This window comes from Panthera onca, chromosome F1, assembly GCF_046562875.1.
Source record: "Panthera onca isolate mPanOnc1 chromosome F1, mPanOnc1 haplotype 2, whole genome shotgun sequence".
Taxonomy (NCBI): Eukaryota; Metazoa; Chordata; class Mammalia; order Carnivora; family Felidae; genus Panthera; species Panthera onca.
In genome coordinates this window covers 34,244,906-34,262,968 of record NC_138355.1, presented here as the reverse complement: position 1 = coordinate 34,262,968, position 18,063 = coordinate 34,244,906, and the positions used below count along the sequence as shown (strand labels likewise).

The 18,063-nt window shown below is 38.5% G+C and overlaps 1 protein-coding gene across 7 annotated transcripts in view; it reads right to left on the bottom strand.

The window, feature by feature from the left end:
* The window catches only part of LPGAT1 (lysophosphatidylglycerol acyltransferase 1), a 110,509-nt gene that overhangs the window by 48,287 nt on the left and 44,159 nt on the right, over window positions 1–18,063 (bottom strand). The window contains exon 1 of one of the 7 annotated variants that reach the window (XM_078441296.2): window positions 32–7,477. The exons of the other annotated variants lie outside the window; for them this stretch is intronic. Coding sequence (XP_078297422.1) covers window positions 32–104 — 73 coding nt within the window. The 5' untranslated portion in view covers window positions 105–7,477. Of the gene's footprint in view, window positions 1–31; window positions 7,478–18,063 lie in introns of those variants that run through there. 7 annotated transcript variants of the gene reach the window in all.

Sequence of the window (18,063 nt, the reverse complement as noted above, 5' to 3'; positions counted from 1 at the left end):
CAGTTTCTCATAAAGTTAAAAAGACACTTACCACATGACCCAGGAATATGGGTATTTACCCCAGAGCGGGGGCCAGCAAACTTCTTCTGTAAAGGGCCAGCCATTAAGTGTTTTAAGCTTTGTAGGCCACATAGGGTCTCTGTTTTATATTCTTCTTTTGTGGTTGGTTTTTACAAACCTTCACAAATGTAAAAGCCATTCTTAGCTCATAGGGCCATGTAAAAACAAGCAACAGGAAATTTTGGCACATGGGGCATAGTTTGTTTACTCCTACCCTAGAGAAAGGCAACTTATGTAATACAGAAACTTGAACATGAACATTAATACTGCCATTTTTCATAATTGTTAAAAACTGGAAACAGCCCAAATGTCCTTGATAGCTGAATGGATATAAGCTGTGGTACATCCATTCAATGGAATATTACTCAGCAACAAACAAGAACATTCTAATGATACATGCAACAATTTGGATGGCTTTCACAAGCATGCTGAGAGAAGAGGCCCATCTCAAAATGTTCCATTTATATGACACTCTAAAAAAGACAAAATTAGAGTGAAGGAGAACATATCTGAGTTTGTTGGGGGTCTAGAGGTAGGGGGAGACTGTGATTACCAAGGATAGTGATTACTGCAGCATGGCAAACTTACGAATGACTTTTGTTCTATTTTTTTCTCCTTTATTTTTTATATTGTTCTGTTTCTCCAAATTTTCAGCATTTGACTTATTACTTTTGTAATTAAGAGAGTTCCCCTGCTCCCCAAGAACAAAGTAATAATGAAAGTTTTTACTAATACATTGCACTCTTATTTGTTTCTTTAATGTTCATTATGTCACATACACTAACAACCTCTCCCCCAAAGCAGCCTGGTCCAAATTTATTTTGTTAAATCACTGAGAGTCAAAGTAGCAAGACTTACATCTTAAGTTTTTTTTTTTTTCTAGTATGTTCTAATAAAAGTATTTCACTCTATGCAGAATCCTCAGTTTGCTCAGTTTTGTTTTCTTAACCTTTTATAGTTTTTGACATTTTTAAGATTTTATTTATTTTTGAGAGGGGGGGGGGAAGAGAAAGGGAGGGGAAGAGAGAGGGAGAGAGAGAATCCCAAGATGGCTCCATGTTGTCAGCACAGAGCCCCATGTGGGTCTCTAACTCATGAACTGTGAGACCACAACCTGAGGTGAAATCAAGAGTTGGACGCTTAACTGAATGAGCCACCCAGGCACCCCTATTTTCTCAACCTTTTAAATAGCTTCTTTCATTTACCTATACTAAATACAATTAACACTATACTAAATCAGAGATCAGAACTTAAATCAAAGTTAGTTTAATTTGATTCCTCTGGGACAGTTTAAGCAACAGAATTCAGTAATATCTGCCTCAGATTCCTGAAATGAGTAATTAGAAGAAGGGAAATTCTAACTTCTAAAGATTATACCAAATTGCCAGGAAATAAGTGTGCAGTATAGGTACTTTTTTGCTTTGCTACTAGAGCTTTAAATAGTTTTAGAATCAGACCATGAAAAATGGTGGGGGTCTTAGGGGCACTGGGTGGCTCAGTTGGTTAAGTGTTCAACTTCAGCTTCGGATCTGTGTCTCCCTCTCTCTCTGCCCCTCTTCCGCTCATGTTCTTTCCCTCTCTCTCTCTCAAAAATAAATAAACATTAAATTTTTTTTTTCAAAAATGGTAGGGGGTTGATTTTAGAAAGCTTAGAACTAGGAAGGAATTTAGAGATAGCTGGACCCAAATCTCTCCCCTCACAGGTATTTTAAATCAAGTACAAGAAACAGAACTCTTAGGCTGCTTCTTGCCTGACCAAATTAGTTGCAAAGAAAAACATACAGATGGTAAGTATAATTAATTTACATCACCTCCTGCTCACTATCCCCCAAAGCACTGTTTCCTGTATTCATTCATTCAACTAGTTTTATTCTTTTCATAGAGAAACAGGGTTTACCACTGTGGGAGACATAAAGGTAAACTGGGGTTCCATCATGAAGAAATTAACTCATGAATACAGTGGGAGGAATCATACTACCCAACTATCTGAGCTTAGCAAAAATAAAAGAGAGAGAGAGAGAGAGAGAGAAGTACAAGGTGAGGGAAAGGAGAAGTGAGAAAGACCGAAACAGAGAACATACTAAATGGTATAGGGAATTCTGCCTGCCTTTCCAGTCCACAGAAGTAAGCCCTTGTGTAAGCTTGCGACCAGAGCCATGAATCTGCTATTCCTGGTCATTTCACCTCTCATGTGCCTTCGTGTCATACCATCATCCCACTCACCAGCATCTCAATAAGCTGTATTTTAGTTTTTTAAAAGATACATTTTCTTCAATATAAAACATAAGCAAACTTTCCAATTGATGTAACATGATCCCTGCCCTCAAGAAGTTTGCTCACTTATTGAGAATAAAAGACACACTGGGGAATAATGCATTATCTATGAAAATATGTACCACAGGTGGCAGGAGGAGGAGAAATCACTGTGAGCTAACACACAAAGGGAAGAGATACCAAAGACACATGGGAACACAACCTAGGTAGATACCTTCTGGGATAGATAGCTGGTACTTTAAAGAATGAAAAATAAGATTATATCTGTAAATCTGAGGTCAGATAACAGATACACTTTTTAAAAAAAAATTTTTAATGTTAATTTTTATTATTTTTGAGAGAGAGATAGAGACAGAGACAGAGCACGAGGTGGGGAGGAACAGAGAGAGAGGGAGACACAGAATTCAAAGCAGGCTCCAGGCTCTGAGCTGTCAGCACAAAGCCCGACATGGGGGTCGAGCCTAGGAACCTCACAATCATGACTTGAGCCGAAGACAGAGGAAGTCAGACGTTTAACTGACTGAGCCACCCTGGTGCCCCTAAGCAATGGGACTGTGTTAAAATAGACAGCACATGCCCCACTCCCATCTCTGGGAATGTGAACCCAGATTACCATATTCTACAACTTTTTAAGTATAATTGGAAATTTGAGAGTTTTTGTGAAAGGTGAAGAAAGAGGACCTTAACACTAAAGGAAGTTTCCTGAGCAAGCAAGAAGGAATGGAATCCAAACAAAGGGACGGGCTCTTGATAGAAAAAGGACATTCTGCACTGTAACTGGAAGAATAAAAGAAAGGCTCACCAAAAGATAAGGCTGAGCAGCAGGCCTGAGCCAGGTTATTAAAGCACCAAGTTTTTGAATATTATCTTATAAACCACAGAAAGCCAGCAGGGAAAAGAAACCGGCCATATGTGGGATGGAGGAAAGGAATGAAGTTGTTTGTTAAATGGGGGTATTTTTTTAGGATGGAATGTCTGTAGTATCTTTATATCTTGGAAGACAAGGGCAAAGATAGAAGGAGCCTATAATTAGTGAGAAGTAAGAGAGACAGGATTTTAGCTTTGGATAAGAAACTATCTCCGGATGAATGAAGGTGTCAAGAAATTGGGGGGGGCGGGTAGAGAAAAGGGAAGAGTCTCCAGAGCATAGTCCCAGGCCACCACCCAAACCCATGGCAAAGAGGCAATGAGAGGAGTTAAAAACTAACCTAGGAGAGAGAACTGCTCAGAAACTTATCACACATGTAGATATCCTAAGTGCAGCTGAACTAGACATAAGTGGGGATTCCCCTAAAAATGAAAGAGAAGAAAGCAAATGTAAGCACTCGTACCAGCCAAGCACCCAAGAGGTCTTAAGCAAACAAATTCAGCCTTGGAACTAATGTAGCCTCTGGTTGGAGGCTTGACCATATTCCCAAACTTTGAAATCTAGGATAGTAAAAGAAGAAACTACTAAAAGTATAATCAAATGAGAAACTAATTAATTATACTGCATATTAGTAAGATTTTCTGATTTTGAGGAACTTTCATTCATAGTCTGTCAGTTGTTAGAGCAGCCCCATAAGGCACACAAGCCAGGTATCGGTCTTACTTAAAGCTAGGGATCAGAGAAGATATTGTACAAGGTAATACGATAAGTAAGCACTGTAAACCTGACTGAAATCCAGGTCTGCTGGTTCCTGACACCAAAGCATAGACAGCCCCTGTCTACGCAGATTACTAAGCATTCAACTAAAAGGGAGGTATGCTATGTTTTCATGGTATAATGAAAGCAGCATGGGCAGAAGACCTTCATTCACAGACCAGCTCTGTCCCTTGCTAGCTCCGTCACCCACACTGAACGAGTTACTTAACTTCCACCAGTCTTTATTTCCTCACTTATTTAGTAGGACTGATATGACCTCCCTCTGAGGATGGGTTTCAGTATTTAATTAAGCCACGTGAGAGCACTTGCTAGAAGGCCTGGCACATCGTACTCCAGGTAAGTTTCTCTTCTCACTGGAGGCATAATCAGTTACATATGGTTTGCACAGAAGTTAGCCTCCTTGATACAGAATTCAGTAGAAAGGCTCGGGAAAAACTTGGCTTTTCTTTTAAAATAGTAAGTCTTATCAGAAGATAAAGAGTTCCTAAAGGAAGCAGAGAAACCAGCTCAAAAAGCAAACCCTAAAGAATCTAAGGTCATGAGAAGAAAACAACACCATTTCAAGATTCAGTGGTAATAGCATGATGAATATAAGAACATGATGTAAGAGGAGAGGGGCGCCTGGGTGGCTCAGTTGGTTAAGTGTCTGACTCTTGATTTTGGCTCAGGTCATGATCTCACAGTTTGTGAGTTCAAGCCCCACGTTGGGCTCCACACTGGCAGCGTGGAGCCTGCTTGGGCTTCTCTCTCTCTTCTCCTCTGTCTCTGCCCCTCCTCTACTCATGCTGTCTCTGTATCTCAAAATAAATAAATAAACTTAAATTAAAAAAAAAAGAATATGACATAAGAGGAGAGAATAGGGACTAATAACTAGAGTACACTGTAGGTGTAAGGTGCTTCTCACTGAGCAAAGAGTTTAAACCTGGAGTCCATGGAGTCCATACATGGACCTCAGAGTCGTGAACCCTTTGAAACTGTAAAACTGTGAGCATGTGCAAAGGTGCTATGGTAAATCCAAAAATGCCCACCCTCCACCCCACAAGACATCCACATCAAATCCCTGGAACCTGTGAATAAAGGATCTTGAGAGGAACTTATTCTGGGTTATCCAGATGGCCCTAAATCAATGATAAGTGTCCTTATTACAGACACACACAGAACACAGAAGAGGCAGCAATGTGACCCCAGAGGCAGAGGCTGGAGTGATGCAGCCATAAGTGCAGAAATGCCTACAGCTACCAGAAGCTGGAAGAGGCAAGGAATGTCACCTGGAGTCTCTGCCCTGTAGGCACCTTGACGTGAACTTCTGGTCTCCAGAAATATGCATGAATAAATTTCTGTTGTTTTACACGCTTCTGGAGTAACCTGCCATGGCAGTCATAGGAAATTAACACAGGTGCACTGTTCTAGGGGGTGGGCCCATAACTTTTATCAGACTCTAAAAGCAATTCTTATGAATCCCAATAGGTAAAACAACTACTACTGTAGAGGACAGAGCAAAACTGTCTATAAACAGATGAACTGGAAATTTTTTAAAAACCTACAAAACAAGTCACTACTTGGATATGGTTCCATAGTTGGTACATGTTGAAGTAAGAAAATAAGAAGCTGTCCTCTGGCATCTAATCCAATATCCATTTCATTAGCTCTTGGAGTTTAACCCTACAAAATGCATGAAAGAACAGTGACTCCCAAACAACTAAACAGCTTATTAAAAATACAGGTTCCCAGGTTCCATCTCAATGTACTGAATCAGAATCTCCAGGATGGAGGAAAACACACATACATAAAGCTCCTCTGATAATTCAGATGTGCAGACAAATTTGGGAACTACTGCTATAGGGCAGGGGTCAGTAAACCTTTTCTGTAAAGGGTCAGATAGTAAAGATTTTAGGCTATTAAGGCCAAGAGGCAATATTGAGTATATTACATAGGTATTTCCATAACAAATTTGTTTGCCAACATATTTCTACAAATTTTTGGTGGACAAAGTTAAAAATATGAAATTGAACACAACTTTTGCAATACAAGTCTACAACAAATAAGAACCACGGAATTCTCTCTTGGGAGGAGGTAACATTTCACTTAATTGGGGTTCAAAGTGTTTCCTATCAGACTGACTGCAAATGGTGGTGTGTAAAAACCAGGATCTGGAGATTTACAAAAGGAACAAGTCATGGGCTGGATTTGGCCCAAGAGCTGCAGCCTGGCCCAAGAAAGGTAAAAGGAAGAAGAACTACAACCCCTGCCCTTAAGAAACTGACAAATTAAAGAGACAGAACAGCAAAAGAAAAGCAACAGTGAAAAACCTGAAGCGGAATTCGGCATGTTTTATTTGTGGGGCAGTATATCCTAACTGTTGCAAACACAAACGGTCTTTATTAACGTCAGAAAATATGGCAGGTATCTATACAGTAGTTCTTCTACCACTGAGTGAAAATCTCCATAACAAAAAGCAACAACAAAAATGTCTATGATGCTTTTAAGGGATTTATTAATTAAAACAGCAGCTACATGTTTGGAAAATATTAACACATATGTACAAGACACATCATTTATTTGTCCACAGACAGCGCTTAACACGCGTATGGATTCTTGACCCTGAGAGAACTCTGAAGCAGTGCAGCCCAACAGGGAGGAACACAATTACAGAGTAGATGGCAAAGTGGTTCAGAAAGGAAGTTAACAGTGGAGGCTATGGTGGGTGGAGGAGGGGGACGGTAGAGGAGGGGGACGGTAGCCGGCGCGCCAAGGGCACAAGGGGTGCAAGAGCGCCTGGTGTGGGGATCCCAAACAGACCAGGTCCGTTAACTGGCAGTGACAAAACACAAAGGCAGAGAGACGAGTGGTGGTGAAGCAAGAAAGGAATTTATATCAGGGAGGCCAACACCAGGAAAACAGCGGACGGTCTCAAAGACTGTCTCCAAAATGTCGAAAATACTTCCAGGATTACGTAAGGCAAATGTGGGCAAAGAAGGGTAGGTACGTGCAGGTAGGCAGTGAAGGTTAAATTGATCATCCTCTTGGGGCCAATCGTGGATGGGGGTCTTGCTGGCTCAGGGCAGTCCTTGTTGCTTGAGGGCGTAATTTCGGTCCCCCTCGGGGGATGCTTTGCCCTCAGGGTCTTCTGCCTGAGCCAAGAGATAAGCTAGAAAGAAAAACCCAACTAAAAAGTTTGAGGTCAAAAGGGAGGAAGCCAAAGTCCTCTTTCGGGATGTCAGGGGTTTACATAAGTAGGTAGAAATTTTCAAGGAAACTGAAGAACAGATTTGAGGGTGTTCAAACACACACACATACAACCACAGACCCAAAATGATTGTCACTTAGACCTAGTTCTCAAACTGGTGCCTAATATGTAATCTAACTGCAGTTCCAACCTCCCCCAGAAATGTAGTCTTAACCTGGTCAGCCAGGAATTTTTCAGTCTGCACCAATGAGCCTGTCACGCACTCTGGGTTCTCTCTATCCCCTAAGGAAAGATGAGGTAATGTGCATAAGACACCTTGCCTTAAAAAAAAAAAAAAAAAAAAAAAAAAGACAGCTTGCTAGGAACTTTCTTGCCCCACCCCTCCCCCCCAACTACAAAATCGTCCCATTTTTGTACAAATCCTGGGAACACCTCCCTACCTGCCAGATGGGCTGCTGCTGACTCACAAATTATTTAATAAGGCCAATTAGATCTTCAAATTTACTTGAACTTTGTTATTTAACAGGGGAGAGGAAGAGAACACCAATGAGAGAATGAAGAAGGGTTGAGGGACAGCAGCCTGAGTAATAAGAGCTCAGAACGGACCAAATTATGGAGACGCCGCATCACCATCTGTCTCTGCCACCAGAGCCAACGGTTAAGTGCTTTCCATGAATTGTATTGAACCCTGATAAGTATGCCCTCATTCAATCTCCTCTAAGAATAGTTTCCTAAACATCTGAGTTGTGTAAGTAAATGACCATGGTTTCATCATGAACTACTCTAAGTGGTTCAAAATCTAGACTTTTCCATCTTAAAAAATAAAAAAAAAATTGAAAAGCCTTCTCTTGACCCAATTTCTCTCCTGCAACTATGCAACTATTGCCCTCTATTCTTTGACAGCCAGACTTTTGGTAAGTCACACGTTCATGTTTCCATTAGACCTCCTCCCATTCGTCATCACCTCCAATGCACTACAATCTAGTTTCCACTCCTACCACCTCAAAGAAGCTGCTCCTGCCAAATGCAGTAAAAGAATAAATCAGCTCTGATCTTACAAAACAGACTGTCAGCAGCATTCACCCAGCCCTTCCCTTGAAACGCTGCTGACTTCTGCCACCACATTCCTAGGGCAGGCACACCTTTGGCTTCTCTAGCCTTTCCTTTTGAGGCTCAAGCATCCCGCTCTCCCCAACCTCCAAAATGTCAGCATTTCCTCAGTCTGGTTCTGGGCCTCTCATCACTCAGTACTTACAGGTACTTACAATCTCTCTAGGTGACCTCCTTCAGCCTCTGGCTTTAAATACTATTGCTAATTTCCCAATTCTTCCTTCTAGCTCAGGTTTCTCCTGTGTGTTTTGGACTGTATATCCATTTACATTGCAGAGCTCCACTAAGGTGCTTCTCATCCTACCCCATGCCAAATTTTTATCTTTCCTCTCAACGTTGCCTCTTCTGAGATTCCGCATCTACCCAGCAGCTCACACTGGAAACCCTGTCATCCCTGTCACCTGCCCTTCTACTACATCCTCTATGTCCTATCGCTCAGAAACTCCTGACCATCTTCCTCCTATAAAACTCTCCGATTGGTTCACTTCTTTCCATCTCTACTGCCATCACCTAGACCAGGCTACTGTCACCTCACCCGGATAAAGTGAGAATCTTCCCAAGGGCATCCCCTGCACACCCTCACTTTCTCTAATCCATTTCCACAAAGCAGGCAGAGTACAGAATTACAAATGTGAGTCTGATTCCGTCATTCCCTTACTTAAAATCCTTGAATAGTTTCCTCTTAGGATAAATTTCAAAATCCACAACACGCGCTACACGACCTCAATGGACTTGGCTTCCTCAGCTTCCCTTCATCCCCCAACCCTGCTCCTCTCTGCCTCATTCGCTCCATGCTGCAGCCAACCTGGCCCTCCTTACTCCCACAGCCCCTCCACTTGTTCCCTGCAGCCCTTTTCACAGTTGTGATCACATGGTTACCATGTGACTCCTGTTGTCTCCCACAGAAAAAGTCAACTGCAGAAGAACAGGGGCAGTGCTGTTTTATTTGCCACCGTTCCCCCACCACCAGCACAGTGCCTGCAGAGGAGGCAGTCAGAACACTGTTAAACATAAATTGCTTTGAAGATTTCATAACTTATAAACATCAACACTAGTTAATATTTCAGTTGGACTATGGCTTAAATTACTAATGATAAATTATTTTTATTTCTTGATTAGAGAACTTTATTGAGCTATACTATTAACTACACTTGAGTGTTGTCAAATGTATTTCTCAAACTATCCCATGTTAGCTTTTATTCATTTAGACATGCTTTTCCCCAGAGATTAACACAGCTGTTTTCCTAGACATTAATATAATAATAATATTATTATTACTGTTATTATTTATAGAATAACAAATACCATGCTATTCACGTTACACTTAAGCTTCATATGAGATAAATATAATCTCCATTTTTACAGGTGGTAAAACTAAGGCTCAGATAAGTAAGTAGCTTGAAATTACACAACTAGCAAGTGGTGGTGGCAGGAACTAAATTCCTACTAACTCAAAAGTCAAGGACTTTTTCTAATATATCATGCTATCTCTAACATCACACTTACTTAGCAATATCTATTATTTGTTAAAAATACATCTGTATAAAAGTATCTGAGGCTTAAAATTTCTTTAAATGATTCAGTTTTAAAATCACTGCCCTGGGGGGATGGGTAAAATAGATAAAGTGGACCAAGAGTATACTTATCATGATGAGTATTGAGTAATGTATAGAATTTGTTGAATCATTGTATTGTACACCTGAAACTAATACAACACTGTATATTAAGTATACTTCAATTAAAAAAAGTAAAATAAAAATAAAATGACTGCCCAACTCAGTCTCTCATATACAAAAAGCAATTTTATTCCACTCATAAAAAACAGCCTGCAATTCTTATTGAAAATGACACCGTTGTTCTTTATCTATGTAATCCATACTTTATTCTACAAAATAAATTTAGCTTCTAGTTAATTTTCTTCTCTGCAAGGAACTAACTTAACTTTAAAAAATGGAACCATCACCTTAAGGGAAAGTGCGCATACTGATCTCTGTTTTTCAGAAAACTTTGCACCTGGTACATTTTGGACACACAGTTCATAGCAAACTCAAGTATTCCCAAAGGCATCTATAAAAAATAAAAACTATGTCCAAAATCCTTTTGGTTGGAATTAATCTAGATCATACTCTCTAGCACAGTATCTTACAAATTAATAACTTTACAACTGGCAGCAGGCAGTCAATAAATATTTGATTGATCAATCACACAAGATACAACTGAAGTTCTGTTTTCTTGAGAGAGCAAACTGGAAATAGTTATTCCCTATAACCATATTTCTAAGACAACTACTAGTAAAACACATAACTAGGAAGCATCTCCTCAATAAAGAGGTAGGAAGGGGTCACTTAATAACCCAAATCTGAATACTAATTCATACTGATTCCAATCAATTCCAGTTGATTTTCAACAAGGGTGCCAAGATCGTTCAATGTGAAAGGAACAGTGTTCTCAACAAACACTAGGACAACCGGATATCCACAAACAAAAAATGAAGTTTGGACCCTTATCTTACATCATATAGGAAAATTAACTCAAAATAGATCAAAGACCTAAATATAAAAGCTAAACTCAAAAGGTAGCCTAAGTGTAAATCTTCATGACCTTGAATTGGGCAATGGTTTCTTAGATACGACACCAAAAGTATAATCAACCAATGAAGAAGCAGATGGTGTAGTATACAGAATATAGAAAGAAACTTAACAATAAGTTTCAATAAAAAGACAGTAAGAGATAAATAACCCAACATAAAAATGGGCAAGGGATTTGAATAGACATTTCTCCAAAGATACACAAATGGCTAATGAACAAATGAAAAAATGCTCAACATCATTAGTCATCGGAGAAATGGAAATCTAAATTATAATCACATACACTAGGATGGCCAAATTAAAAGGACAACAAAAGCCCAGAAAATGATAAATATTAGTGAAAATGTGAACAAATTGGAACTCTTCTACATTGCTGGTGGAAATGTACAAGGGGACAGCTGCTATGGAAAACAATTTGGCAGTTCCTCAAAAAGTTAAACATAGAATTATCATATGACACAGCAATTTGACTTCTAGGTCCAAAAGAATTGAAAACATATGTTCACACAAAAACTTGTACATGAATGTTCATCGCATTATCCACAATAGCTAAAATGTGGAAACAACCCAAATATGCACCAACTGATGAATGTATAAACAAATGTAGTCTATCCATACAATGGAGTATTATTCAGCCATACAAAGGAATGAAGTACTGACATGTTACAATATGGATGAACCTTGAAAACATTATGCTAAGTGAAAGAAGCCAGGCACAAAAGACCACATATTATACAATTCCATTTATATGAAACATCCAGAATAGTCAAATCCATAAAGATAGAACACAGATTAATGGTTGCCAGGGCTTGAAGGGAACAGGAAATGGGGAGTGACTGCTAATTGGCTTGGGTTTCTTTTGGGGGTGATGAAATGTTCTGGAATTAGTCAGTGCTGATGGTTGTACAATCTTGTGACTATACTAAAAAGCACTGAATTGTACAGTTTAATACAGTGAATTTTATGCTATGTGAATTATACTTCAACTTAAATATATATATTATATATTCTTAACACTAAATCCATACTGATCATAGTTTAGTCCTCTGATGATTCAGAAACATCTTGATGTATTTAACTTTACAGATGTTTTTCCCTTAAAGTGCCAAATAATGCAAGCTTCGAATTAACAGCATATGCAAAACATGTCTTATGTACATGATTCACAATGGTTTCTTAAAGTTTAATGAGTAGAAAAAAAGTTTACAAAAGGTGTTATGCTAGCAAACTTTATCAGATCTATTAAACCCTAAGAAAAAGTATAACCTCATAACTAAAATGTATGCATGCTTTTTACAATACTAGTTTTTAACTATCTTACTATAATTTAGAGATACAGAAATCAACTGGGCTTGCCTTGTTCTTCATATTTCAAAATATGAAAAGCAAAGGGAAGGAATTTTAATAATCTAGATTTTATACGATTATATTCAGAAGACGAAATGAAGGTTCTATTAATTAATGAGTGTACAAATAGTAGGAAACACTTCACTAGCTTAGAAATATAGTACATGAATTGAAAAACCTTGTGGCCACAGTTCTTACTAATGGCACTTCATTTTTTAGTTCCCATCACATGCCTCTGCTACATGAAATCCACAGCCGAGGTCTCTAACAAACTTTCAGTTTTCAATGATAGAACTCATGAGTTTATAGGCACTTGTAAGGCATATACATGCAAAACTATCAAATGCCTACCAGAAAGAGACTAGTAATTGTTATTTGAGGTTCCATTTTGTTTTGTTTTAAATGAACATCATCTATGCCTCTGGGATGTAGGCAGGTAATGTAAATGAGCAAAGCAGGCCCAGAGGAAGACAAGGACGGAGTGGGATATCTCAGGTGCACTAGAGATCCCAGCCCCCATCTAAAGGAGGTGGCCATCACTTAGCTCCAGCAAACTGCTGCCAGACAGGAATGAGGACCCAGCACAGCTGGAATTCCGATTTCCCAAGGAAGTCTTGGTTTTATTTTTTATGTTCTGTGAAATCTCCCTAATTTCAAAATGTTGAGAACTAATTTAAAAAAAGTTGAAATAGTGCAAAGGGCCAATAAAGAACATCAGCTATAGAATATGGCCACGAGTTTGTAAACTCTGAAAAGAAACTCTTGAAACTAGTTTATAACAAACTACAAATACACTATAACAGATTTAGTATATAATATACTTTACATAACTAATATATATTACACATATGCTCAATATATATAATGCATGTAATATATTCTAAATATACTTACTGAGGTTTGAGGAGCATGAATACAAAAGTTTGTCCATCCTTAAAGTTTTCCAGGTGATCCACAGACCAGACCCTAAAGACTAGTATTAATATTACATTTCATTCATATTCCTTACTGAATTCTTACCAAAGGTAATTCACTCCTTCCATTCATTTTGGTGACTTTTTTTTACTGCAGCCAAGTAGAAATAGAGTGGATGTCTTACCTATACTGACAAGTAGTCCAAGAATCAAAACAGTTTGGGAACCACTAGGAGGGGAAAAATTAGGGAAGCTATTTCTTGATTTTAGACAGTCCTTAAAGAAAATTAATTAGGGGAGCACCTAGCTAGCTCGGTCAGAGGGGCATGCGACTCTTGATCTCAGGGTCATAAGTTCGAGCCCCACTTTGGGTGTAGAGATAACTAAAAGAAATAAAAGTTAAAAAAAAAAATTAAGTGGTAAAACTTGTCTCCAGTTTCTAATAATCAACCAGTAGTACAACAGAATGGTGACAGAGCTATCTGAATTACACATAGTTGAATAAAAATCTTGTGTTGTATTTTCTGATACGAACATGGGGAGTTATAGACAAGAGTCTGAAAAATACACATAGCAACAAGGAAAAAGAGAAAAAAAAACTTTACAAAACTTCTCTTTTAGCAAACCTAGGAGAAAAACAGAAATATAAAAACTCCAAAAATCATGAGATCAGGAATGAGATCAAACAAGACTGACATCAGACAGAATCTGTGATGGGAGTGAAAAGCAGAGACAGAGACAGAGACAGAATATGGCATGTGATGAGGATTGTGGCAGATCTCCAAAAACAACAGCAAAAACGCACTTCCCTAAAGAGAAGGGTTTACATTGGCACACTCAGGCTGTGTCCCTCCATTCACAGCCGCAAAGGAAGGAGTGGGAAGTCCAGAATTGGTGGCAAAAAGCCACCTAAATTCAGTCTGGTTTGGAGAAAAGCAGAGGACCTGTGGCAACATAGAGAAGCACACCCAGGTGCCATATGTAAAAAAGACTTTCTCTGAGGCAGAAATCTGGAATCTACCTTGGCCCTCCTACCCGTACCTCCTGCAAATAGCTGACTGTGAAGAATCCAACGCATTAAGGTACAAGGAATAAAAAGGTAACTGTCACAGCATTCACTTAGAGATACCATAAGAAAAATGGTAGAAATGAGCAGCACAATGTACCAAATGTCAAAGAATGCTCACTAGAAAAATATTACACTATATAAGATAAAAATTATAACTAAATATTCTTGTATGAATTTAAGAAAATCAGTGAAGTCACTACCACTATGAAGAAAATCACAAAGCATAAATATAAGAACTCAAGGAAGAAATGTCTAGGCAACAGGAATAGTGAAAGCATGAACTGATAGAACTCAAGAAAGAAACAGAAGAATACATAAAACCGTCACAGAAATGAAGAAGAAACTGAAATGAGAACAAAGAGAGACAGTGCAGAAGACATGGTAAGAGACATTAAAGATAGAAACACACATATGAGGGGCGCCTGGGTGGCTCAGTCGCTTAACCATCCAACTTTGGCTCAGGTCATGATCTCAAGGTCTGTGAGTTCGAGCCCTGCGTCGGGCTCTGTGCTGACAGCTCAGCTTCGGACTCTGCTTCGGAGTCCTGCTTCGGACTCTGTGTCTCCCTCTCTCTCTGCACCTCCCCTGTTCACACTCTGTCTCTCTCTCTCTCTCTCAAAAAATAGACATTAAAAAAATTTTAAAAAAACTTACACATATTAAAAAGTGTTTAAAACAATTAATGAGAAAATGACAGATTAAAAAGGGAGAGCCAACAAATATAAAATTAGGTCGCCAAAAAAGAAAATCAAAACAAGCAAACTAAATAAATATTTAAAGATATAATTAAAGAAAACTTCCCTAAATAAAAGAGACTTAAAGCCACATATTAAAAGGGCACAGATGAGCCAGCATATACTATACCAGCATATCTTAGTACAATTACTAAATATTAGACAGAAAGAATCCTTTGAGCAGATAGGCAACAAAGATAAAATCATTAATAATGGAAAAAAACAAGCTGGCTACAGCAACAGTGAATGCCAGAAGACATTTGTATAACACTATATTACTCTAGGAAAAGGTGAGCCAAGGATTTTATTACCTGCCAAGCTGTCCTTCAAGTATAAAGCAACAAAAAAATGAAGTTCTAAACATGTTGCAAGAATAATTCCCACATTGTTCTCATGATCCTTATTGAGAAACCAGTAGTGAAAGAACTTCAGCCAACCAAAGAATGACTGGGAAAAATTTCTGCAAAAGTCCTTGGGTTAGCATTATATATGTATTTAACTGAAGAATTAAGACTAAAACAGAGGGAGATAAGGGTGATAAATTTAACATAAATATTATAGGCCTTGACAATGTATAAATGCAAATAACAAAAATTGGGAGCAGGAAGTATAATAAGCTTACTGATTACCTTAACATAATAGCTGGAGTCAACAGATAGTCTTAAAGCTCAAAAATCAAGTACTAGAGGCATACATAATATTATAAATGCAAATACTATTGTGAATAAATGCTACTGAGTATTGACTAAGATTGGGTGATGGAGAAGAGAAAGGGGAAGAGAGAAGATTTAAACAGAATTTTGCCTTTGTTCCTAGAAGAGAACTAAGAGTTACTATCAACAGAGAACTAAGAACATCATATAAAGCAACTAACAAGAGAAAAATACAAACCTTCCTAAATACCACAACAACAAAAGAGCAACAAACAGCGAAAGACCTAAAATTGATATAAAACAGGAAATGGGGCGCCTGGGTGGCTCAGTCAGTTGAGGATCCAACTCTTGATTTCAGCTCAGGTCATGACCCCAGGGCCATGGGATTGAGCCTGCTTAAGACTCTTCCTCTGCTCCTCTCTCTCTCTCTCTCTCTCTTACACACACACACACACGCGCGCGCGCGCTCTCTCTCTCTCTCTCTCTCAAATAAAAAAAAAGAAAAACCAACAGAAAACATAAAATAAAATGCCAGAGCCCAAACAAAGCATATCTGACATACAAATAAATATAAATAGATTCAACTCATATTAAAACAAAGAGATTTACAAATTTACTCATAAAGTGAAAACCTAACTCCATGTTGATTACTAGACTACTTCGAAATCAAAGTAATTTTAAAAGTTTGAAAACAAAGAATGGGCAAAGAAATACCAGCCAAACAAACAAAAAGAAAGCAGGAATTGTTTTATCCAGCTCTTTTTGACTCAAGAATCTGTGGTCTTAACCATTACAAACTGCAATACTGCTTCGTGTGTTCCTGGGTATGTGTGCATGAATGAGTATACTTTTAAAGAGAACTATCTAAATAAATTACTCAATTGTATATGATCTTTGAAATAAGACTAGATTCCAAACTTAAAGTACTGCCAGACTGCTGAGTTCAAAGCATTTAATACTACTTTTTCATATAAAAATCAAAACATTGTACTGAAAATTCCTTGCCTGGATTTCTGCCCATGATGTTATGGACCTAACATCATGCAGTAACCCTTCACTCTGTTGACAATCTATTGTCAAGCACTCAAAAACAGAAATCCTAATTGAACTGTCGTTCTCTGTAAGGGTAGAGATTTAAGGAAGTGCCATTTCATTAAATTTATAGTATACTACAAATATTTCTATTGAAGCAACAGGTTTTTTTTAACCTCCTGCAGAAATCCATAGCAATGACATTGCTTTCGGGTGTTAAAAGCTGTAGTTTAGTAAAAAGATTTCAAGCCTCAGAAACAAACGGACATACAGGTAGTAAAGATTAAAAGACTCTAGGAATATTATATAAAGATCAATAATGACTCTACTCGTAGTGACATCAACTCAGTTAGTGCTTAAAGGGAAATAACTGTGACCCTCTGTGTTTGAATTTCCACAACAATAACAAAAGGAAGGTATTATCATTACACCAGCCTGCTAAGTACCGACCTGGTAAGACTGTTGTAGGCATTAAATGGCCGAGACGCTCAGGACACCGCTTGGTTTAATGTGTCAATAAATGCTAGCTAGCTAATATGATCATCACAAAGATACAAATTTCAAACTGACACATTATGCAAGTCTTTTAAATCTGATATAATTACCGATTATCCAGTTAACCCCACAGACAAGTACTTCCCTAGTGGGAAAAAAAAAAGGCATTTAAAGCAGCTCCGTCCCTAAGTTCCCTATTCCCTCTCTGCTACCACCTACCACCTGCATGAGATCAGGAGCCCTTCCTCTTTAATCCCATGGTAAATCTCCACTAGAGCATTATACCAGGATGTTTTCTTTGTTGGTGCACTGTCTTCCCCACCAAGGCTTCTGTGAACTCCTTAAAGTCAGCAACTATGTCTTTTGCATCTCAGCATCTCCAGGGCACCTGTTACCACATATAATAGAAGCTCAGTAAAGGTGTGTTAAATTAACAAATGTGACAGTGTAAGAGATGGATATATAGATGCATTTATGTACATGTGTGAAAAACATGATCCAGCTCAGGGTTTACATTTTGTGGACTGCAATGTGTTTGCTATCAGAGGTTTCAGGAAGTTAGGGGAAGGAGGTGCAAGAAAAAAGGAATCATTCAAGAAATACTTAAGAGGAACTCTGTGAGCTTCTGGCAAGAAACTTTACTCTAGGGTTACAAAGACCATAGCTCTACCTGTAAAGAGTTCACAGCGCTGTGGGCACTGAGCAGGTAAGGATCTCACCCCCACCAGTGAGCAGAGATGTTAAAGTTAAAGCCAGATTAAGCCATGTGACTCCCAACTCTAAACTGCAGGGCTCTTTCCACTAGAACACTGCCTTTCAAATGTTGAGTGGGCTTATAGTAAAAAATACATCCTGTAGCACTCCCCAGTAGATACACGTTTCTGATCTTTTTATCTTCATTCTATTCTATTTCACTGTTTTTCAATGTTCAGCCTGACACACTAAATTGGCTTAT